This window comes from Budorcas taxicolor, chromosome 5 (assembly GCF_023091745.1).
Source record: "Budorcas taxicolor isolate Tak-1 chromosome 5, Takin1.1, whole genome shotgun sequence".
In the NCBI taxonomy this organism is placed as follows: Eukaryota; Metazoa; Chordata; class Mammalia; order Artiodactyla; family Bovidae; genus Budorcas; species Budorcas taxicolor.
In genome coordinates this window covers 54,885,578-54,909,187 of record NC_068914.1, presented here as the reverse complement: position 1 = coordinate 54,909,187, position 23,610 = coordinate 54,885,578, and the positions used below count along the sequence as shown (strand labels likewise).

General features: G+C 37.7%; 1 protein-coding gene across 1 annotated transcript in view; it reads right to left on the bottom strand.

Annotated features, from left to right (window-relative positions):
- OTOGL (otogelin like) overlaps nt 1-23,610 on the bottom strand; it is a 175,033-nt gene that overhangs the window by 71,616 nt on the left and 79,807 nt on the right. The window contains exons 25-28 of the mRNA XM_052640705.1: nt 23,341-23,479; nt 11,576-11,710; nt 6,193-6,342; nt 5,145-5,264 (exon numbers count right to left, since the gene is read on the bottom strand). Coding sequence (XP_052496665.1) covers nt 5,145-5,264; nt 6,193-6,342; nt 11,576-11,710; nt 23,341-23,479 — 544 coding nt within the window. The remainder of the gene's footprint in view (nt 1-5,144; nt 5,265-6,192; nt 6,343-11,575; nt 11,711-23,340; nt 23,480-23,610) is intronic.

The following is a 23,610-nucleotide window of genomic DNA, read 5'->3' as shown; positions in this document are numbered from 1 at the left end:
ATCCTCATTCCACTTCCCTTCTCTGCAAGGCTTGACCTTCAAGTCTTTATTTTTTTCATTCTATACACTTCTCATGCCTTCAGCAGACTCTGCGACCCCATGGACTATACAGTCCATGGAATTCTCCAGGCCAGAATACTGGAGTGGGTAGCCTTTTCCTTCTCCAGAGGATCTTCCCAACCCAGGGATCAAACGCAGGTCTCCTGCATTGTGGGCGGATTCTTTACCAGCTGAGCCACAAGGGAAGACCCCTGTATGTAATAGTAACTGCTGAATCCCAGGTCTCTTTTCTGAAATCTCCAAACTTGGACATTTCCATATTTCCATCCCAGATCTCTTTCCTGAAATCTCATTTCCACATAAAATCTCTGTCACTTCTCTCTCAACATATCCTGACCTGTACTTTTCTTTACACCACTGTCTTGTCCCCACTACCCCCTACCACCAGCTTTCCTCTTTGCCCTGTCTTGTGGAAAAGCACCAGTGTCTAACCATTAATCCAGGAAGACAGGAGACTTTCTTGAATTCTCCAAATCAATCTTTCATTTTGAAATCCTTTCAACAGAGTCTGGAGCCCAGTTTCAGGTGTCTCTCAAATTTGGACAGTTTTCTAAATCTTCAAAATGTAACATTTCTTAGTTGGATTATAAGCACCTAGCTAGTTAAAAGCCTTCGAGTCTAGATCCTAGCACACAAATATGCAGCCCTGTATTTTGCATTCCAGCCATTCCCTACTTCATACCATTTACCACAGCCATAGTGAATTGCACAAAATTCCTGTAAGGTACCATACTCAGGTTCAGTTCAGTTCAGTTCAGTCACTCAGTCGTGTCCAACTCTTTGCGACCCCATGAATCGCAGCACGCCAGGCCTCCCTGTCCATCACCAACTCCCGGAGTTCACTCAGACTCACATCCATCGAGTCCGTGATGCCATCCAGCCATCTCATCTTCTGTCGTCCCCTTCTCCTCCTGCCCCCAATCCCTCCCAGCATCAGAGTCTTTTCCAATGAGTCAACTCTTCGCATGAGGTGGCCAAAGTACTGGAGTTTCAGCTTTAGCATCATTCCTTCCAAAGAAATCCCAGGGCTGATCTTCTTCAGAATGGACTGGTTGGATCTCCTTGCAGTCCAAGGGACTCTCAAGAGTCTTCTGCAACACCACAGTTCAAAAGCATCAATTCTTCAGCGCTCAGCCTTCTTCACAGTCCAACTCTCACATCCATACATGACCACTGGAAAAACCATAGCCTTGACTAGAAGGACCTTAGTCGGCAAAGTAATGTCTCTGCTTTTGAATATGCTATCTAGGTTGATCATAACTTATGAACTCCTTATTGCCAAATTCAGACTAAAATTGAAGAAAGTAGGGAAAACCACTAGGCCATTCAGGTATGACCTAAATCAAACCCCTTATGATTATACAGTGGAAGTGACAAATAGATTCAGGGGATTAGACCTGATAGACAGAGTGCCTGAAAAACTGTGGACAGAGGTTCGTAACACTATATAGGAGGTGGTGATCAAAACCATCCCCAAGAAAAAGAAATTCAGAGGGGAAAATGTTTGTCTGAGAAAACCTTATAGCTAGCAGAGGAGAGAAGAGAAGCTAAAGGCAAAGGAGAAAAGGAAAGACACACCCATCTGATTGCAGAGTTCCAAAGAATAGCAAGGAGAGATAAGAAAGCCTTCCTAAGTGGTCCATGAAAAGAAATAGAGGAAACAATAGAATGGGAAAGACTAGAGATCTCTTCAAGAAAATTAGAGATACCAAGGAAACATTTCATGCAAAGTTGGGCACAATAAAGAACAGAAACAGTATGAACCTAACAGAAGCAGAAGGTATTAAGAGGTGGCAAGAATACACAGAAGAACTGTACAAAAATGATCTTCATGACCCAGATAACCACACTGATGTGACCACTCACCTAGAGACAGACATCCTGGAATGTAAAGTCAAGTGGGCCTTAGGAAGCATCACTACAAACAAAGCTAGTGGAGGAGATGGAATTCCAGTTGAGCTATTTCAAATCCTAAAAGATGATGCTGTGAAAGTGCTGCACTCAATATGCCAGCAAATTTGTAAAACTCAGCAGTGGCCACAAGACTGGAAAAGGTCAGTTTTCATTCCAGTTCCAAAGAAGGGCAATGCCAAAGAATGCTCAAACTACCACACAATTTTACTCACTATATATGCTAGCAAGTAATGCTCAAAATTCTCCAAGTTAGGCTTCAACAGTACATGAACCAAGAACTTCCAGATGTTCAAACTGGATTTAGAAAAGGCAGAGGAATGACAGATCAAATTGCCAACATCTGTTGGATCATAGAGAAAGCAAGAGTGTTCCAGAAAAACATCTACTTCTGCTTCATTGACTACCCTAAAGCCTTTGACTGTGTGGATCACAACAAACTGGAAAACTCTTAAAGAGAAGGGGATACCAGACCACCTTACCTGCCTCCTGTGAAATCCGTATACAGAACAAGAAGAAACACTTAGAACCAGACATGGAACAATGGACTGGTTCAAAATTGGGAAAGGAGTATGTCAAGACTGTATGTTGTTACCCTGTTTATTTAACTTCTATTCAGAGTCCAGCATATGAAATGCCAGGCTGGATGACTCACAAGCTGGAATCAAGATTGCCAGGAGAAATATCAATAACTTCAGATATGCAAATGATACCATCCTTATGGAAGAAAGCAAAGAGGAACTAAACAGCCTCTTGATGATGGTGAAAGAGGAGCATGAAAAAGCTGGCTTAAAACTCAACATTCAAAAAACGAAGATCATGGCATCCAGTCCCATCACTTCATGGCATATAGATGGGGAAACAATGGAAACAGTGACAGATTTTATTTTCTTGGGCTCCAAAATCACTGCAGATGGTGACTACAGCCATGAAATTAAGACGCTTGCTCCTTGGAAGAAAAGCTATGACAAACCTAGACAGCAAAGTACAGACATTACTTTGCCAACAAAAATGTCTGTCTAGTCAAAGCTATGGTTTTTCCAGTGGTCATGTGTGGCTGTGAGAGCTGGACCATTAAGAAGGCTGAGTGCCGAAGAATTGATGCTTTTGAACTGTGGGTGTTGGAGAAGGCTCTTGAGAGTCCCCTGGACTGCAAGGAGATCAAACCAGTCCATCCTAAAGGAGATCAGTCCTGAATATTCACTGGAAGGACTGATGCTGAAACTGAAGCTACTTTGGTCACCTGATGTGAAGAACTGACTCTTTAGAAAAGACCCTGATCTGGGAAAGACTGAAAGCAGAAGAAGAAGGGGATGACAGAGGACAAAATAGTTAGATGGCATAACCGTCTCAATGGACGTGAGTTTGAGCAAGCTCCAGGAGATGGTAAAGGACAGGGAAGCCTGGCATGCTGCAGTCCACAAGGTCGCAAATAGTCAGACATGACTGAGCAAAAACAACCACTATGCTCAGGCTTCCCAGGGGAGGCTGCTGCTGCTAAGTCGCATCAGTCGTGTCCGACTCTGTGCGACCCCAGTGACGGCAGCCCACCAGGCTCCTCCATCCCTGGGATTCTCCAGGCGAGTACTGCAGTGGGTTGCCATTGCCCTCTCCCCATGTGGCGCTAGTGGTAGAGAACCTGCCTGCCAACGTAGGAAACGCGAGACATGGGTTCAGTCCCTGGCTTGGGAAAATCCCATGCAGGAGGGCATGAGAGCTCACTCCTGCATTCTCACCTGGAAAATCCCATGGAGAGAGGAGCCTGATGGGCTATAGTCCATGGGCTTACAAAGAGCTGGACACGACAGAAGCAACTTAGCACAGAGGCACCATATCACTCTAGTCTTCCTGATGCCTCCTAAAGGGCTGCTCCTTCCTTTGCTGCTACCCTCTTTCCCATCACCTTCAGTTTATAGTGCCTGTGAGTCTTGGGAGAATCAGCTCAATGGCATCTTGCTTTGACCACAAACTCCGTGTTGTATACACCTATATCAAAGCACCTGTCTCATAGTGCCATTGTTAACTTTTCTACCTTATCTGCTAAACTAAATTCCCAAGGTCAGCGGCTGTTTTAATCATATTATGTGTTCATATCTCTTGGAAAACATTAAGTGCTAAGCAGAACTTACTGAATGAAATTTTTTTTTTTTTTAATTTTCAGCTTTGTCCATTAGGTACAAATGAGTTTAAAATTCTTTGGTCTAAATATTTAAGTATGATTATAAATTAAGTATTCCTTAATTCATTTTATATCAAAGAATACAATCTTTATAATTTTTAATGTAGACCACAATGAAATATGCTGCTTAAATTTTACTAAATTGGGTGAATGTTTAACCTCAATCCCCTTTTAATTTTTTAAAGAGATTTAGATATATTGGTAAACTAGGCAAAATAGTAAAACAACTAATCAAATAGTAACCAACCAGGAAACTGTAGTTGCAGACTCTATTTTTAGTTAGAAAAATAGGTTTAGAAAAGAGTAGAACAAATTCCCATTTTGACTGTTTTCTTAGTTCAGCGTTTCTCAGATTGTATCCCATAGAAAACTATTTCTTTGAGAACTGGTATACAAAAACATAAGCTCTGTGTCAGTAACTTTGGGAATTCCTTCAAACACATCCCTCTCCTGAAGGCATATAATGCCTCAAGAAATCCTTCAAAATAGAAATATGCCTGACTTAATTCATCCTAGCTGCTCCCTAAGGTAGTGGGCTATGAATTCACTCTTTACCCCACCCCACACACAGCCATGTCTGTAGAACAAATGTTAAGAAATTCTTTCTTCATTTATTCATTTCCTTGAGTTGACAAAAGATACATCACTAGAAATACAAATACATTGAAAGAGCGTTAGGAAAAGCATGAAATTAGAAGATGAGAATTTGAACATTATCTCTGTAACTTTCTGGATACACAATAGTAGGCAAGTAATTTAACCTTCCTAAGCCTCAATTTCTTCATCTGTAATATGGAGTCAATACCCTTTATATTAACAGATTGTCACAAGGATTGCATGAGAAATTAAATGTAAAAGCAGTTTGACTTTGTCAACTGTAAATTACTGCACAAATATTACATAAAATAGTATTACCTAAATAAGTTTTCCTGTAAGAATAAAATGTTTTCGTGAAAATATTTGTTTTGCTCTAAAATATATATATTCCACTTACCTGTCCTAATGCCCAACTATCTCCAAATACCTGGGCATTTCTCACTTCCAAGTTATTGGATGTAGTCATGTCATTTGAAGTACATTTGTCAAAGTTTCCACATAATCCGGATAATTTGTTCTAAAGCAAAAGAAAATTACCATGAAATATTCTATATTCATTTCAACATTTAAGGACTAAAATTTTAAACATCTAAAATAATAAAATATCTAATAATATTTAGCACAACATTTAATAATAAGCAATCATCAAAACAATGTAAAATATAAATTGAAAAGAACTGTTAATGATCCAGACTGAGTATTCAACCATTAATGGATAAAACAAACTAGTATATCCATACAACAAGAGTATCACCCAGCAGTAAACAAGGACAAACAATTAATTCATTCAAAAATATGAATGAATCTTGAATGCGTTTCATCAAGCCAAAGAAGCCAGACCCAAAGGACTATATATTGCATGATTTCGTTTATATTGTATCCAGAAAGGCAAAACTATACAGTGGTTGCCCAGGGTGAAGGGTAAGAAGTAACCATTGACAATAAAGGGGCAACACAGAAGAAATTTGGAAGCTGACAGATCTGTTCTTTCTAGAACTGTGGTTGTAGATACACAACTCCAGGCATTTGTTGAAATTCATAGAACTGCAGATCATAAAACTATATTATTTTATATTTTTAAAGAATTTTACTGTATGTAAGCTTAAAAATATCCAGAAAATGGCAGAAAAGATGGAACACAAATTGTAATAAATTGAACTGTATTACAAACAATATCACATAATCATGCCGTAGGGAGTGGGAATAAAAGAAGCTAAACTAAGTAACTTTGGAAAACTGGATACTGTAAAGTTGAAGTTAAAAAGAATGGTATGCAACACTTGGTAAAGTTACTCTTCCTTGGGACCTGAGTTAGTTATTCTAAAAATATAACATCTCTCAAAATAAAACATCAATCATTTTATTTCCATAAAACATTAAAAAGTCAAGTGTAATTTCATCTCTTGTATCTCATTTGGATTGACCTACCAAGTAAGTTGACTTACCTTCCACTGTGGTCCAACTTTGATATGGATGGTTGTCTTTTTATCCCAAAGAATAGTGATGTCTTTCTCTGGAAAGTATACTACCATGTAGTACCCTGCCTTCCACAGCTGATATGTTGGTTTATTTTCCAGAAAAAAACCTGATCGTTTCTTCAAAAAAGGGAAAAAACATAATAAAGAAAAAAATGAATTTCTTATTTTCTCGCCCAAATGCAAACATTAATTAAATTAATATCCGTCAATAAGTATCTATGTACTAGTATTTTTGCTTAGCCTTATCTTTCCTTAATTTTATAATGAAAGACAAAACAAATGAATAAAATAGGAAAAACATAAAACTGATAACAAGACACAAACTGGTAGACAGGCTCCAGATAGATAAATGGGCAAAGAGAAAAAGGTATTTCAGTTATACAGAAGAGCAGTCATGGCATGGGGATACAGTACATTACGTGGATCTGTTAGGGGAAGCACACTGACTGAAACCGCCCACCCTGGCCAGGCACCATAGTAACCATTTGCGTGAGTTGTTTTATGACAGGAGGTTCTGGTAAGGAACATGGAACTAATAAGCCTCCACCAACCGAAAGAGTTCAGGAAAGGTCAAAAGGAGACACCACATGTCCAACCACCTCCCAGAATCCTCCTCTCTGGCATACATCTTGGCTGAACAAGGCATGCACCACCAGGAAGGACTCTGAATCAGAATGATTAGCTAAGGACAACCCAGAAACTAATCCCATCGCCATAAAACCAGAGATCGCAAGCCATATGGTAGAGCTGTTCTCCTGGGTTCCCTTACCCCACTGCTCTCCACCCGGGTGCCCTTTCCCAATAAAATCTCTTGCTTTGTCAGCACATGTGTCTCCTCAGACAATTCATTTCCGAGTGTTAGACAAAAGCCCAGTTTCGGGCCCTGGAAGAGGTCCCCCTTCCTGCAACAGATATACCTGCTAACCCAGCAATTCTATTTAGACGGTTAATAAATATGATTGAGTACCAAAAAAGTCAATGGACATGAATCTGAGCAAACTCCAGAAGACAGTGAAGAACAGGAAAGCCTAGTGTGCTGCAGTCCATGGGGCCACAGAGAGTCAGACAGGACTCAGAGACGACAACAACCAAAAATGTATGACTTTGCATAATTGAAAAACATAAGCACAAAATGTGAGTGTGTGTCTATAGAGAGAGAGAAAGAGTTGGTAAGGAGGTTGAGGAGATGAATTTCCATCAAAGGAACTTAGGAAGGCTTTTTGCAAGAGGTAGGACATATATTATTGATCTGTAAGAGATCATGAATAGGAAAATAAAAAGGGATGGAAAATAGAATGAGGAAAGAAACCATTGCAAGCAAAGGGAATAAAGGCTTGAGGGGCAGGAAGTTCAAGATTTTTACAGAACTGGAGAAAGCACAGACAGCTACAGCAGGGATTCCATGACAAGCATAGTCTGAGCCCCTTTGCCATCAAGTCACCCATTACAGTCAATGGCTGTTATTTCAGGTGCAAAATGCCTTCAACAGAGGATTTTGAATAGTAAAGTGACAGACGATGTTTGTGTACTAAAAGAAAATAATGTGTGTGCTAGAAAGGATAATAGCAGGGAGAAACTGGAGATGGAATCCATTGGGAAAATTTAGAGTACCTTCAAACTAAAGTAAGATTATGCAATGTTCTTTATGGGTAATAGCTATACCCTATAAAAGATTATGCTGACTCTAACACTGAAATTAACTCACATAATAATTTTTAAAATACATGGTTAAGTCAAAGTAAATAAAGCAAATTTTTAACTAGAAGCAAAATTTAAATTGTGAAGGAGATATGAAATCCTTTGGTTATTTTTTCTCCCAAGTAATAACAAAAGCATAGTTTGGGAAACCCTGTACTAGAGTACATTTTTATAAATCTTTCATAGGGTAAATTAAATAAATTCATATTCACAAGAAGTTTTCAGTCTCCTAGCAGCAGCAGCAGACCAACATCATACTTGCAAGTGCTCAGTATATTGTATAGGACAGTATATATTTTGTTAGTGGACTCTATGTAATCTCACTTCTTTCTGCTTCCAGGTACCAAGTTGGAGTTATGGGGCAATGCCCTCAGTACCTGTAAGGGTCTGCATTCAACCTGGAAGTATACTTGTGTCCAGGTAAGCAAGGCATTTAGTAATAAAGAAAAAACACTATGGCAGGTCAAGAAAGACTACAAAACAAAGGGGAAAAAAGTCCCTGTTTTTATCAAGGGGGTATACATTTTCATTTCACTAGGGCCACAAACTTTTGCCTACCCCGCAGCCATATCACTCTCTGCCATGGAAGCTATTTTTATCATTTTGATTACACTTCTCAGGACCTTTTCATCATCTGATTTGTCTTTGGCTTTATTATCTATCTTCCTCCCTTTGTGAATGTTAGCTCCTAGAAAGATGTATTTTGTCAAGTTTATGGCAGTATCTTCACCTTCTAGATCAAGGGTAACTCACATATTTTTAATACCTTCTTGCACTGGCCTACTTATAGTTCTCAGCTTCCAGCCTGAGCAGCAATAATCAAAGCAAGTAAGTGAAATGTTTGTGGCTTATACCTCCTTTTCAATCCATGAAATACTTTGTCATGTATTTTCCTATTAAACTTCCCTCAGGCTGGTTGACATATCACTGCAACATAAAATGAATTTTGGGATAAGATTATTGGACTTCCTTCAGATTGGTTTTGTATTAGTTATCCTGATGTAAAAGCACACCCTCTATATTTGCCTGTAGAGCTAAATCCTTCATTTTTATTAGACAGGGCAGTTTGCTACAAGAGAACAGTCCTCTTTGGTCAGAAGGAGATACTATGCTTCTTTCTTTTCAGATTAGGAAGCAAAGATGTCTCTTCTTATAAGAATGAAGTATTATGCATTGCCCAAAATAGAGACCTCCACTTCAGAGGTGAATTACAGCACTGTAAATAAACTCTACTGATGTTAGAAAAATAAATTATAAAAGTAAAGAATTAAAACGTTTAAAATACAGCTTAAATAAACTCATAAGATATTTATATCCTACATACTTGATAAAATTAGAATTGTATGTTAATTGAAAAAAGAACAGGTTTTTTTCCTTCCCCTAAGTGAGCAATCCATCTGCCATAAAATAAATGGTATTTATTTTCACTTTTGACATTCAAGAAAAAATATTAACCAGGGATTTGTTAGGGTCAAAGTATTTTTATGATTTTCCTTCATCTTCTTTTATACTTCACAACTGATATGAAGGAGATTCATCAACAGCTCCATTCAGGTGAAAACGGGAAGATGAAAGCCACACAGAGCTGCAATTTCCACTTCAAAAATGTGTCAAACAGTCTTTAGAAGAGCATTTACTATTTTCAGCTTTTCTTTTTTTAAAAACACATCCTTTTTCTTAGAGAAAACTTTCACCGATAAATGAATATCCAGCTGAAGGCTATCCCAAACTGCAGTAATTATTTCAAAAAGACATCAACATGACTTATACAAACTCTGTTTTACTCAAATCTTGATCACTGCCTGACTGGTCTCAACATTTCTGACTAGGACATGAGCTCTGATGTAGGGCACCGATTCTCAAATCTTAGTGTACAGAGGAATTTGGGGTACCATTAAAATATTGATTGTCATCAGCTTCAGCCATTCTAATACCTGAGGCGGAGTTCATGAACCAGCTCTTATAATTACTATTCTAGATGATGTGAATGAAGAACTTTTTGCAAACCAGACTGAGAAATGCTAATCTAAAAATTCAGAAATAGGCCACTTTTAAAGGCCATATGTCAGATCATGTTGCTTAATTCCAAAATGTCTTCCTTGTAAAGTAAGTTCAAATATATTACACAGCCATCCTATCAACTGCCCCTGTCCCTGAGCTTCCTGTGTGAAAGTCAGTGTGGACACTCTTCCCCGAATCTCTTTGCCTCACCCTCCCTCCACCATCCCCATCTACCTCCACCAAACTAAACTGCTCGAGTTCTCCAAACATGCCATTTTATCTTTCAGCTCTGCTCCTTTCGACATGACTGTTCCTCTGTACTATCTTGCTATGCTTTCTCCTCACCTGGCTAACACCTGCTCAACCTTTAAAGACTCAGTTCCAATCACTTTCCCCAAAGCATGTCTTCTGAGCCTTCAAAAATAAGGAGGATGAAGGGGAGGAGAGGAATTTCCTGAAATACGTCTTTCATTTAACTCTCATATGAACTTAAGAAGTGGGTTTCATAATCATCCCACATTTACAAATGTGAAAGCTGCAGCTTGGAGGGGTTGCCCAAAGTGACAGCGTTTGCAGGTGACAGAACAGGGGTTCTAAGTGAGTACTAACTGACTCCAAAGGCTATGCTCCTTACAACTACCCTCAACATCCCAAGTTGGCTTTGGTCTTCCTCTTAGGGATGGTCCTGCTTTCCTAAGCACACTCCTACCATCGCATACCACACTGCACAGCCTCATCTACTTGAATGGATCCCTCAACTGAATACAAGTACCTTAAAGGCAAAGCACAGTGTCTTTTCATGGTTGTGGCCCCAATAATTAACACATATTTTGGTATAAAGTAAACATTTGGAATAAATGAATGAGTAAATGAAATTTATTCATTCTTTCAAATTGCACTGGCTCCAAGTATACAGGAGTGAACAAAGAAAACAGTGGTCTCAATTCTCACAGAACTCATAGACAAATAGAAAAGACAGACCACCACACAAGGAATTTCACCAAAGTGTGATGCACATGCTGACGGGGAGCTTAAGCACATGAGGAGGAGCTCCTTGAAGGAGATGAGACTTGTCACACAAGAGTAGGCTAAATGGGAAGGTTGATCCAGGTGGGAGCAATGGCATTCATGAATAGTCAGAGGTGAGAGAAAAATATAGAGCATTTGAAGAACTGATAAAAGCTCCAATTTCTAGAACACGGGCTCGAAGCAGAAAGTGATGAGACGCGGCAGGAGAGGTGGCCACAGCCAGACTGGGGAGGCCTTGTAAGGGCGGTGGGAGGTCATCTGAAAGTTTCACAGCACAGGGGTGACAGGAGACGAGACATCCATCTTAGAAAAATCACCCTGGCCGCAGTCTGGCGAGCTGGACCAGAGGGGGAAAACTAAGACTGGAGGCTAGCTTGGATAGCTTGGGTAGTGTTGAAATACTCCAGGTAACTGATGCCAAGGAAAGAACTGCCAAAGGAGATGTGGAGCATAAACAAAAGAGACAAATCGAGTATGGTTTACTGCAGCCACATAAAATGACAGAGAAAAAAATTAAAATCTAGTAACCACTTGTAAAGAAAAGTACCTCAAACTGCTTCTAGTTTCTTTTCTGTATACTCAGGACAAGTTAAAATGATTTTGCAAAAAATAATTCACTAACCTGTTTATAAGGAGAATCATTCAGGTAAATTTCAGTGGCCCCAACTGCGATCAAAACACTTTTAGAACAAACAATATCGTTGTCAAAGCATTTCTTGTTCTGGGCAATGACAGATATATCTGAATCATCTGTACTCTGAAATGTCGAAAATATTATATTAATATAAATCTATATTATACATAATTTTTACCTATTTTTTCATTAAATCTTAAAGAATTCTGAGATTTATAATGAATTGTATTGAAAATGAAATACAGTTTACATCTAAAATAAAAATCATTTTGATCTCATAATGTAAAGAATTTAATACAAATATAGCAAGTTAGCTCAATCTTTAAACTTTTATCTATAATATCTCTGCTTAAAATGTTGTTCCAAGAAAGCTTTCTTTCCATTTTATTGTTTGTTGTGCTTGTTCAGTTGCTTAGTCATGTCCAACCCTTTGCAACCCCATGAACTGCAGCACGTCAGGCTTCCCTACCCTTCACCATCTCCTGGAGCTTGATCAAACTCATGTCCATTGAGTTGGCAATGCCATCCAACCATCTCATCCTCTGCTGTCCCCTTCTCCTCCTGCCTTCAATATTTCCCAGCATCAGGGTCTTTTCTAATGAGTCAGCTCTTCACATCACGTGGCCAAAGTATTGGAGCTTCAGCTTCAGCATCAGTCCTTCCAACGAATCTTCAGGATTGTATTACTTTAGGATTGACCGATTTGATCTCCTTGCAGCCCAAGAGACTCTCAAGAGTTGACTCCAGCACCACAGTTTGAAAGCATCAATTCTTCAGCACTCAGCCTTCTTTATGGTCCAACTCTCATATCCATAAAATGGCTTTTGGAAAAACCATATATTTGACTGTATGGACCTTTGCTGACAAAGTAATGTCTCTGCTTTTTAATATGCTGTCTAGGTTTGACATACCTTTTCTTCCAATGAGCAAGCGTCTTTTAATTTCATGGTTGCAGTCACCATCTGCAGTGATTCTGGAGTCCAAGAAAATTGTGCCATTGTCTGAACATTCTTTGGCATTGCCTTTCTTTAGAACTGGAATGAAAACTGATCTTTTCTAATCATGTAGCCACTCCTGAGTTTTCCAAATTTGCTGACATATTGAGTGCAGCACTTTCACAGCATTATCTTTCAGGATTTGAAACAGCTCAGCTGGAATTCCATCACCTCCACTAGCTTTGTTTGTAGTGAAGCTTCCTAAGGCCCACTTGACTTCGCATTCCAGAATGTCTGGCTCTAAGTGAGTGATCACACCATCGTGGTTATCTGGGTCATTAAGATCTTTGTTTGTATAGTTCTTCTGCGTATTCTTACCACCTTTTCTTAATATCTTCTGCTTCTGTTAGTTCCATACCATTTCTGTCCTTTATTATGCCCATCTTTTACTTTGGCCACCTCATGTGAAGTGTTGACTCATTGGAAAAGACTTTGATGCTGGGAGGGATTGGGGGCAGGAGAAGAAGGGGACGACAGAGGATGAGATGGCTGGATGGCATCACTGACTCGATGGACGTGAATCTGGGTGAACTCCGGGAGTTGGTGATGAACAGGGAGCCCTGGCATGCTGCGATTCATGGGGTCGCAAAGAGTCAGACACGACTGAGCGACTGAACTGAACTGAACTTGCATGAAATGTTCCCTTTGTATCTCTAGTTTTCTTGAAGAGATCTCTAGTCTTTCCCATTCTATTGTTTTCTTCTATTTCTTTGCATTGTTCACTTAGCAAGGCTTTCTTATCCCTCCTTGCTATTTGTTGGAACTCTGCATTCAGATGGGTATATCTTTCCTTTTCTCTTTTTCATTTCTTCTTTACTCAGCTATTTGTAAAGCCTCCTCAGACAGGCATTTTGCTTTTTCACATTTATTTTTCTTGGTGATGGTTTTGATCACTGCCTTCTGTACAATGTTATGAACCTCCCTCCATAGTTCTTCAGGCACTCTGTCTATCAGATCTAATCCTTTGAATCTATTAGTCAGTTTCACTGTATAATCATAATGGATTTGAATTAGGTAGTACCTGAATGGCCTAGTGGTTTTCCCTACTTTCTTCAATTTAAGTCTGAATTTTGCAATAAGGAGTTCACGATCTGAGCCACAGTCAGCTCCTGGTCTTGTTTTTGCTGACTGTATAGAACTTCTCTATCTTTGGCTACAAAGAATATAAACCAATTTGATTTTGGTATTGCCCATCCAGTGATGTCCATGTGTAGAGTCATCTCTTGTGTTGTTGGAATCGTTGTTTGCTATGACCAGTGTGTTCTTTGACAAAACTCTGTTAGCCTTTGCCCTGCTTCATTTTGTACTCCAAGACCAAACTTGCTTGTTACTCCAAATACCTCTTGACTTCCTATTTTTGCATTCCAGTCCCCTATAATGAAAAGGACATCTTTTTTGGGTGTTAGATCTAGAAGATCTTGTAAGTCTTCATAGAGCTTTTCAACTTCAGTTTTTTTAGCATTACTGGTTGGGGCATAGACTTGGATTACTATGATATTGAATGGTTTGCCTTGGAAACGAACAGAGATCATTCTGTCATTTTTGAGACTGCACACATGTTCTGCATTTCAGACTCTTTATTGACTATGAGGGCTACTCCATTTCTTCTAAGGGATTCTTGCCCACGGTAGTAGACATAATGGTCATCTGAGTTAAATTTGCCCATTCCAGTCCATTTTAGTTCACTGATTCCTAAAATGTCGATGTTCACTCTTGCCATCTCCTGTTCAACCACTTCCAATTTATCTTGATTCATGGACCTAACATTCCAGGTTCCTATGCAAGATTGTTCTTTACAGCACTGGACTTTGCTTTCACCATCAGACACATCCACAACTGGGCATTGTTTCCACTTTGGCTTAACCATTTCATTCCTTCCAGAGCTATTTCTTCTCTCTTCTCCAGTGGCATACAGGGCACCTATTGACCTGGGGAGTTCATCTTTCAGTGTCATATCTTTTTGCCTTTTCATTTATCATTACAGCTCAAATTTATCAACCAGTTTCTTCCCATCAAATATCCAATAAGATATGTCACTTAAGGAAATTTTAAGAGAGATGTCTTTCATTTAGACAATATCTTTTGTTGTATTTCAAGGAGTTCTCTGGCTAAATAATTATTTGCCTAAAGATAAAAGCAAAATAAATATAAAACTTTGATATTGTGTTAGTAAATAAAATAATGCATATAATATGAGGGCTTACTTTGAACTTTACATGCATCTCATTGAAGTCTTATCACAATTCTTGAATTATGTATTATCTCCATTTTATAGATAAAGAAACAGAAAGTTAAGGATTAAATGAATGTCCAAAGTCACTTAGCTAAATAAGAACAGAGTTCAAAACCCTGTTTTTTCTTAATGCCACTTCTAGAGAAATTAGAAAGAGTTTAGAAATGGTTGAGGAGAAAATTCAATTGTAGGTTATAGGGAATGTTTAGTTTCAGAGAATGTTATGTAATCTCTCACACTCTAAATCTAACCTGCTCTCCATCTCCTCACCCTCACCTGCCTTCAGTTACTCCCCTCTCCAATCCACCCAGAACTCACTCTCTGGAAACACGGTTTCTGATTTTGTATCCCATTTTCATGAATTGGTTTCAATAGTTCTGTAGATCCTGGAAGTTCATTGTAAAAGACTGTTTTGAGTATGTGTAATTTTCTAGGAAGAAAAGCCATGGTTTTCATTACATCTTTGAAGTGGTCCTTATTGCTATGAATGTTAAAGCCCCATTGCTCTGAGTCCTTCCACTAACTTGTGGAAGGTGGGATATCACAGAAAGGAAAGTGACAATTCTTTCAAATGTCTGGAAATCATATAGGTCTTGATATAAATTCTCCATACTTAGTTTTTTTATATCACCAACAATATGAATACTAGCACAACGTATTTCTTGGTTTGGCCAAATTCTGTCTTATTAGTAATTACTATAGCATGTTGCCCAGAAGACAGGTTTACAATGAATGCTGCTGACAGAGTAATGAATGTGTCCCTTTGTGACCCAGTTTTCCTTACTTCATAGGAACTGATAACTTTTTCTCTTTTTAACAATTCTTTTTGAAAGTATTGCCTAAATTTTGAAAAGGAGAATAATAAGGGTCATTAAGATGATTATGGCATTGTATTACTTTAAAAAAAAAAAAGCCATACTTTTCTGCCCTTACGAATGATTTTCAAAGAAGAAATATATATATAATTGAGGGTTTTGTTTGGCTCTTCCTCTCTGTTGTTATTCAGTCAGTCAGTCATGTCTGACCCTTTGTGACCCTATGGACTGCAGCACACCAGGCTTCCCTATCTTTCACTATCTCCCAGAGTTTGCTCACACTCATGTCCATTGAATCAGTGATGGCATCCAATCATCTCACCCACTGCCATCCCCTTCTCCTCCTGCGTTCAATCCTTCCCAGCATCAGGGTCTTTTGCAATAAGTCAGTTCTTCCCATCCGGTGGCCAAAGTATTGGAGTTTCAGCTTCAGCATCAGTCCTTCCAGTGAATATTCAGGATTGATTTCCTTTAGGATTGACTGGTTTCATCTCCTTGCAGTCCAAGGGACTCTCAAGAGTCTTCTCCAACACCACAGTTCGAAAGCATCAATTCTCTGGCTCTCAGCCTTCTTTATGCTCCAACTCTCACATCCATACATGACTACTGGAAAAACCAAGCTTTGACTATAAGGACCTTTGTCAGCAAGGGTTATTAGATTAAGGATCTGAAAAGCTGCCTGCAAGGATTTCTATTGCCATTACATTTCTATTACTATTAATTAAAGGGCCTCGGTATTAGCTTTAGTCTGTATATTAACTCAGAAATGCCAAAAAGTAGTCTATATTGTATGGTCTGCCTGGTAATATCATGCTATGCTGACAGTAACTTGAAACAATATCAATTCCTATGAGCCATGTTTCTCCAATTTCCATTTCTAATATATTTCAAGCTAACATTAGGCTTGAAGACAATGCTACAGAGTTGCTAAGCAACACAGTAAGAAATGATTACAAAACTAGAGTAAAAAGGTCAAGAGCCATGTGCCACATGGATTTCTCAAAACTTCTATGTTTAGGTGCTGAAAATACTGATAGAGAATATTCTTCCAAGTGATTCTGAACTATAAAACATCAGTACCTCTCAAGGTAATATATTATTTTACTTGACATGTCAGTTTAAGACTTGTCATAGTCCCAGCCCCTTTGAAGGGTAACTATACCACAGAAAGGCTGCTGATACAGCAGCCTCCAACAGCCATGCTTTATGTTCCACAGCTGAATGGCCTCAAAGCAGCACTTTCTTTGATGGGCCAAGGGACTGTATTGCTCTCACACACACACACACATACAAAGACAACTCTAGCCAATTAGTTCATCTCTCACATTTGACCCAAAAGGAAGGGACAGGAAGCAAAAGATCATGTGCTTATTTTTTAAAAGAAATGCTTACATCTCAACTCTACAATGTGTTTTGGTCTTTAGTTTGTTCTTTACTTTTATCATTTTCTTTTTCACTTTCTTATAGCCCCTGAATATACATTTAAAATTTTACTAGTTAATTCCATCATCTCTTTCGTAACCTCTGGAAGGCAGAAAATATTTTTATTTTATGGGGAATAAATTTTATTCACAGTGAAATTTTCATATAATGTTTACATGCTACTTCTTTTTCTCTCTCTTTTGAAGTGCCACACTGTTTTATAATTACTGTGCCATTAATTTTCATTTTACTCTTATTTGACAGAGAAAGCTGCATTTAGATCTTTATATTTGCTTAAATAGAGTGTAATGATTTCCTCTGACTTCTTTTCCTCTCTGTTTTCATTTCCCTAGATAGACAGACGGATGGATGATGCATAGATAAATACACAGACACATATACAAATACATACAGGTCTACCCTTCGAGATATTATGAGATTACAGGCAACTAAGAATCTTATAGAGGAGACAGACATGAAAATATGGAACTTGGGAGATCTAGTGTTTTAAGAAAGAGACTGAGGAGGGGTCAGACACAAAGGAGGGGTCAAACTGGAAGAGACTGAGGAGGGGTCAGACACAAAGACCAGCAGAGGCAGCAGAAATACCTCAGAGAATACCAAGCAAGAACTACTTCCAAGAAGGAAGATAAGCATTAAAAAGTTTCAACTGAATTTTGCGAATGTCATCATTAACTTTTACAGTTTCAGTTTTATATAAATCTTGTGATTTGGTGATCTAGACGCTCTCACACCAGTCTAAATTGTGAAGGAGGCAAGACTCATATCTATGTTGCACATCCTTTCCCTTCACTTTTCAGCATAGGTCCTGACACACAGAAATCACACAGAAAAATAATGATATGAAAAATGATGCAAGGTACAAACATTTGAGAGCAGTATTAGAAGGGTTTTCAGAGACAAGGAGAGCACCAAACGTTTGCAGTATCAACTGAACAGAATGCTGAAAAATCAAATCTAGAACAACTTACAGGAAGAAAACTAGCAGGGACTGGGGCTTGTCATAGATAATGGAAGCAAAGTCTGACTCTGAAATCTGGGAGTTGGAATATTAAATTTCTCACTTTTGCTGAAAACACCCAATGTTCTCTTTCTCTGAGCTTATAGCACAGGTCAAGTTGCTGTCTGCTTTCTCAACTCTCTTTTCTCTTAAAAAACTCTTACCTCAGGAATGACTTTGTCATAGGTTTGCTGCAATATATGTAAAAAATAATGGGCTATATTCCAAGCGCTATTTACAGTATAGAACAGTATAACATAAACAGCCTCAAAATGAATTAAATAGCAGAGAACTTGAATTTTTTAAGTTTGATAAACATAAACAAAGATAGGGTAAGTATTCGCTTGGAACTGTTTCCTAAGACTCCAAACTCTAGAGATTAAAAGACAGGTTTACTATTCCTTTGAATGTCAGAGTCAAGTAACATTATACTTCAAGATAAAGTTGAGTAAGTATTAATTTTTAAAAGTCCAATTGGCAAATAAAAATGAAATTTTTATGAATTAGATTACTATATCCTTCACAGGGCCCACAAAAGTAAATGATAAGTTTTACCAAGTAAAAATGCTTTACAAATGACAAAGATAAAGCCTAGAATTTGTAATCAAGACAGAGAGGAAAGAGAGCCGCCTGACAAAGAAGGAGGAATTAAATATGCTATCCACAGAAGTGAATCCTGCCTCTGAAAAAGCAGCAAGTCAATGAATGGTGCTGGCAGTCATTCTATCCTTCTCAAAGGAAATGCTGATTCTCAAAAAAAAAAAAAAAAAAAAACCTTGCCATGAAAAAGAAAAGCAGATGGAATAAGAAAAAATAATTATAAAACTATTGCACTAGAAAATCTCCAAGCATTGAAAAATTTACTATCTGACATGATAATATTTCAGAGCCATGACTATTTGGTTGCATTTGTTAATCACTAATTTGTCTTTGGTATGAAATAATTATCTACTCCATGATCAAATAAAATATTTCTTGGCTTGTCAAAAATATGTTGGTCAAACTAACCCATCCATTCTGGGGTTCTGGTTCTGGTTTATTAATTTCAATAAATATACTCATTATAATACAATCAGTAATTCACTGGTATAATTCTAATTAATTACTAACATAAGTTTTCTTTTCTTAATTTTCAAAGATTATTTTTTGTAAGCACATTTTCTTTTTTAAAGAACATTATTAAATAAAAAAGAATAATTCTGCTTTGGCAAAGAAAAAAAACATATACAATTCTAAAACTTAAAACTTTAGATTTTTCATACTCTTTATACCTAATTTTTGCCACATGAACCCTAATGATAGATCTTAACCCAGATATTTAACATTTTATACAAATGTTGGACTAATACTTCCTGCAACATGTCTTCTCACTTACAGGTAGGCATATCTCATTATAACTTGAGACTGAATATGATGTATGTATTTTTACAGAAGAATATAGCAGCAAATTAAAGTGATGAGAGGAAATGAGGCTTACAAAGCCTGAAAATCAAACTTCAATGGCTCTCGCCTGCCAAATAAAATGGCACTCTTATATTCAGTACCAACAAAAATGACTGTTATTATCATAAAGCATCAGACATAAGAAGATAATTTCATTTTGTCAGGAATCAGAGTTGAGACAAATATTCTACTTTCTGCACAATCACTTTTCTCTATACTTGAAACTAACATAATATTGTAAATTAATTATACTTCAACTAAGAAAAATCATTATTTGAAAATACAATGGAAAATACTATGATTTCTCTACTGCAATGCAGATGAGGAGTTAAGGAAGAGTCAAGCAGATCAAATAACTAGTTACTAAGAGTTTGCTAAATGCCCAGCATTTTGCAAAACGATGGAGAGGAAGGAAAAAAGAAATATAGAGTATGATCCCTGTTTTCAAAACTTCAGAATTTTCTTGGAGAAATCTATCCTAATATACAGAGAAGGAACGTCTTTGCTAACACAGTTTACATTTAATAGGCCCTGAAAATTGTGTATTAAATGAATGAAATGATAATGTATGAGCAAAGACCACACATTGGAAAATGTTTACAAAGATGGTAATACATAGACAAGGTTTAAAATGCTTCTAGTAAATACTTCTAAATAATTTTTCCATACATAAAATGAAAACAAAGTTTGGCAGAATTTTTGCTTTGCTACTTAAAATGAAACCACAAAAAGCATCATTAATTAACCTTAATGATATATTCAGTGTTTGATACACTATTGTCAATGATTGATAGTCATATTTGATACAGTATTGTCAATGATACTTTGATTTTTCTAGATATGACAAAGTTTACTATTCAGAAGAAGGGGAGAATTTAAAAAATAGTTACAATTGGTGTTTTAAAGAAGGAAATGATTTACATTCTTCCTATTCAAAGAGTGGACAATTGTGGGGCCCTACATGGGAAACCTTAGAAAAGATGGGTTAGCTTTGCGGTGGGAAACTAAGATGGCGCCTGGTGGAAGAGATAGGGGCGTGGTCTATGTTACAGTTTTTGATTGGCTCTCTTGATTTCCATGCACGTGGACAGCGTGTGATCACCATAGACTCCTGTTATAATGAAGGCATATTACGATTTGACCTTTAACGTGATTGGTGCAACTATGGAAAGTCCCTCGCAAAACCCCTTTGCTTGCCTATATAAACCAAGAGCTTGCGGCAATAAAGCGGAACTGCTTAGACGGAACCCCTGTGGCGTCTGATTGTCTCTCGCTCGTGGAGGGGCTGGGTTGGCGGACAGCAGGCTCACCTCTCCTCGGGACCCCTCGGCTTTGCTGAGGGAAGTTCCACTGCCTCTCTCTTTCTGCAGAGCACCCCCCGCAGACAATGGACATGAAACATCAGAGTAGGTTGTTTAAAATTGCAGACTCCAAGATACTGCTCCAAACACATAAAATCAGAAGCTAGATTTTACCAAGATTTCAAAGTTATATGCATACATAATAAAGTTTAAGAACACTGCTCTATATACTTCATGCTGAAGGCATGTGTATTTATAACAAATATAAGATTACCAATTAAGTGTAACTTTTTGAATTCTACCCTCTTAAAAAATGGTTAAAAGCAGAGCAAGTAATTTTTTAGCTCTTATAATACAACCATAATTGTGTTAGGCCTAGTGAGGAACCCAAAAGAAGTATAACACAGAACTCTGACATAAAATAATACATGATCTAACTGAGCACATATAAAATAATCAGAATGTAATGGGTTGCTTACTTTTGACATGAAGACTATCAAATATTATAGGATGTGTAAGCACAGAACAGATAAATATGAACTAGAAAAGTCACTTTGAGGGAGTAGAGCCAATCAGGTACAGAAAAATACCCTGAGAAAAACCCTGGAAGGATTATCCTGAGTTCGATTTTATGGAAGCTGGTAAATGGGAGTCAGCTGCAGTTCTTAAAAAGCAATGACACGATAGCAATGTGAGTCTTAGAAAGGTTAACAGAATGAAAAATGTGTATTATTATAGGGATGAACTTGAGTCAGAAGACAGCCTCGAAGTTGAAGGTCAGAGCTGTCCATGTCAACTGGGAACTCATCAGCTTGTAGGTGAGGTTAAGATTATAGAGGTGGATGAACTTAAGCATTGGGAGAAAAGGAGACAGACCCAAGCACACACATCCAGTTCAGTAAACATTCAGTGGACAAGTGTTCCCAGCATGGTGCTCAGCACTACTAAAACAATGGTGACTAGGGTTTGGTCCTTGCCCTGAAGGGGCCAACTCCGTCATCTATGGTCTAGGACTTATGCAAAAAGAAAAGGCAACAAAGAGACAAAGGAGAAACCAGAAGAGACAGTGAAGGGCTACAAGAGCATAACAGCCAGAAATGCAAAGGAAGAGGGTTCTTAAGGAATATCAGAGACACCTAAATATCAAGGGAAGCAAGGATTTGGTATAAAATCAGTCTGAAACATTATGAGGGGGGAAAAAAGTGTCAGTTTATGCATTCAAATCTCTAAATTGCTTTTTACTTTTCCAGGCTTCTCAATTTACAACCTAAACTTCAAGAGGTAAGAAAATCCTCATGTAAAATTATTTGCTAAATAATACTTGTTTGAAGAGGACAAATACTCATAGAATGGATATGTATCACCGTGCCTTTCCTGTGCTCCAAGATATACCAAAACCACACACGCACACACACACACCCTACAGGCAACTTGTCATCTTCTATAATTATCTAACTGCCAAATTCATTCCCAGGGATTTATTCTTTAAGAAATTTAAAACTGTTCATAAAGGAGGCTAAAAATAGTACTGAAAGGGAAACTCAATGGTTTCCGTTGAAACATAGCAGGAGCTTTGCTTAAGTTTGGAAGGCTATAGATTTACTGTTTGTTTTTTATTTAAAATAACTAATACAAAATGGGAATGTGCCTACTTTCTTGACATATGCTAAAAACATAAAAACCTTTCCCAGAAGAAAACACACATTCAAGAAAATCACAGGTTACCTTGGTGGATGAAAAGATGTTATTTTGCTTATTCTTGGGCAACTTCTTCCTAAAACTTTTAAGGATTCTATCAGATATACAAAGCCCAGGGTTTATCAAAACATATCAACAAAATAGCATGTCTAGAAATGAGAATAATGTCATTTTAATTGATACAACTATAAACAGTACATGGTCCAATACATGATTTAATGTGCTATATTTACATTCACCAAATTAAACCAATAAAAATAAAAATGGTTGATATTTACTGAGCAGTTACTAAGTAGTAAGTACTATATGCAAGCTTTACATATATTTATTTTATTCAATCCTGAGAACTACCCCTGGGAGATAGGGACAATTATTATCCTCATTTTACAAATGAGAAGTCAGAGGCACAGCAAGGTTATGAAATTAGCTCATCACTTACAAATAATAAACTTTATAATTAGTTAAGGAAATTAATTTAAAATTGCTATAGCTTTTATATGTTTTACTAATGATATGTGGATGTGATATGTCACAATCTACCATACTTGCTTTTTACATTGTCTCTACATAACTGTAACTAAAACAAGTAATTGTGACATTGGCTTCCCAGGTGGCTCAGCAGTAAAAGAAACTGCCTGCAATGCAGAAAACCTCGGTTTGATCCCCGGGTCAGGAAGATACCCCGGAGAAGGAAATGGCAACCTACTCCAGTATTCTTGCATGGGAGATCCCATAGACAGAAGAGCCTGGCAGGCTGCAGTCCATGGGGTGGCAAACAGTCAGACATGACTTAGCGACCAAACAATGATAACAATTGTGACATACCTTTATCAAAAATACCTGGCAATCACTGATATAATCATATTCCAGTCCATCAAAAGAATGATAATGCCGGTCCCCATAGATTGTGCATACTGCTGGGCATGGATAATATGTGCAATTGAACATTCCTCGTCGACAAACACTATTAGAAAACAATATCAACATTGTTACCTTTCCAAGAAACGTGGCTCTAATTAGTATTTTTCAGGGAGCGTAAGTATTGGAAAGTTTGTATTCAAGGGTATTCACTGTGTCAATAGCTCTTATAAATAT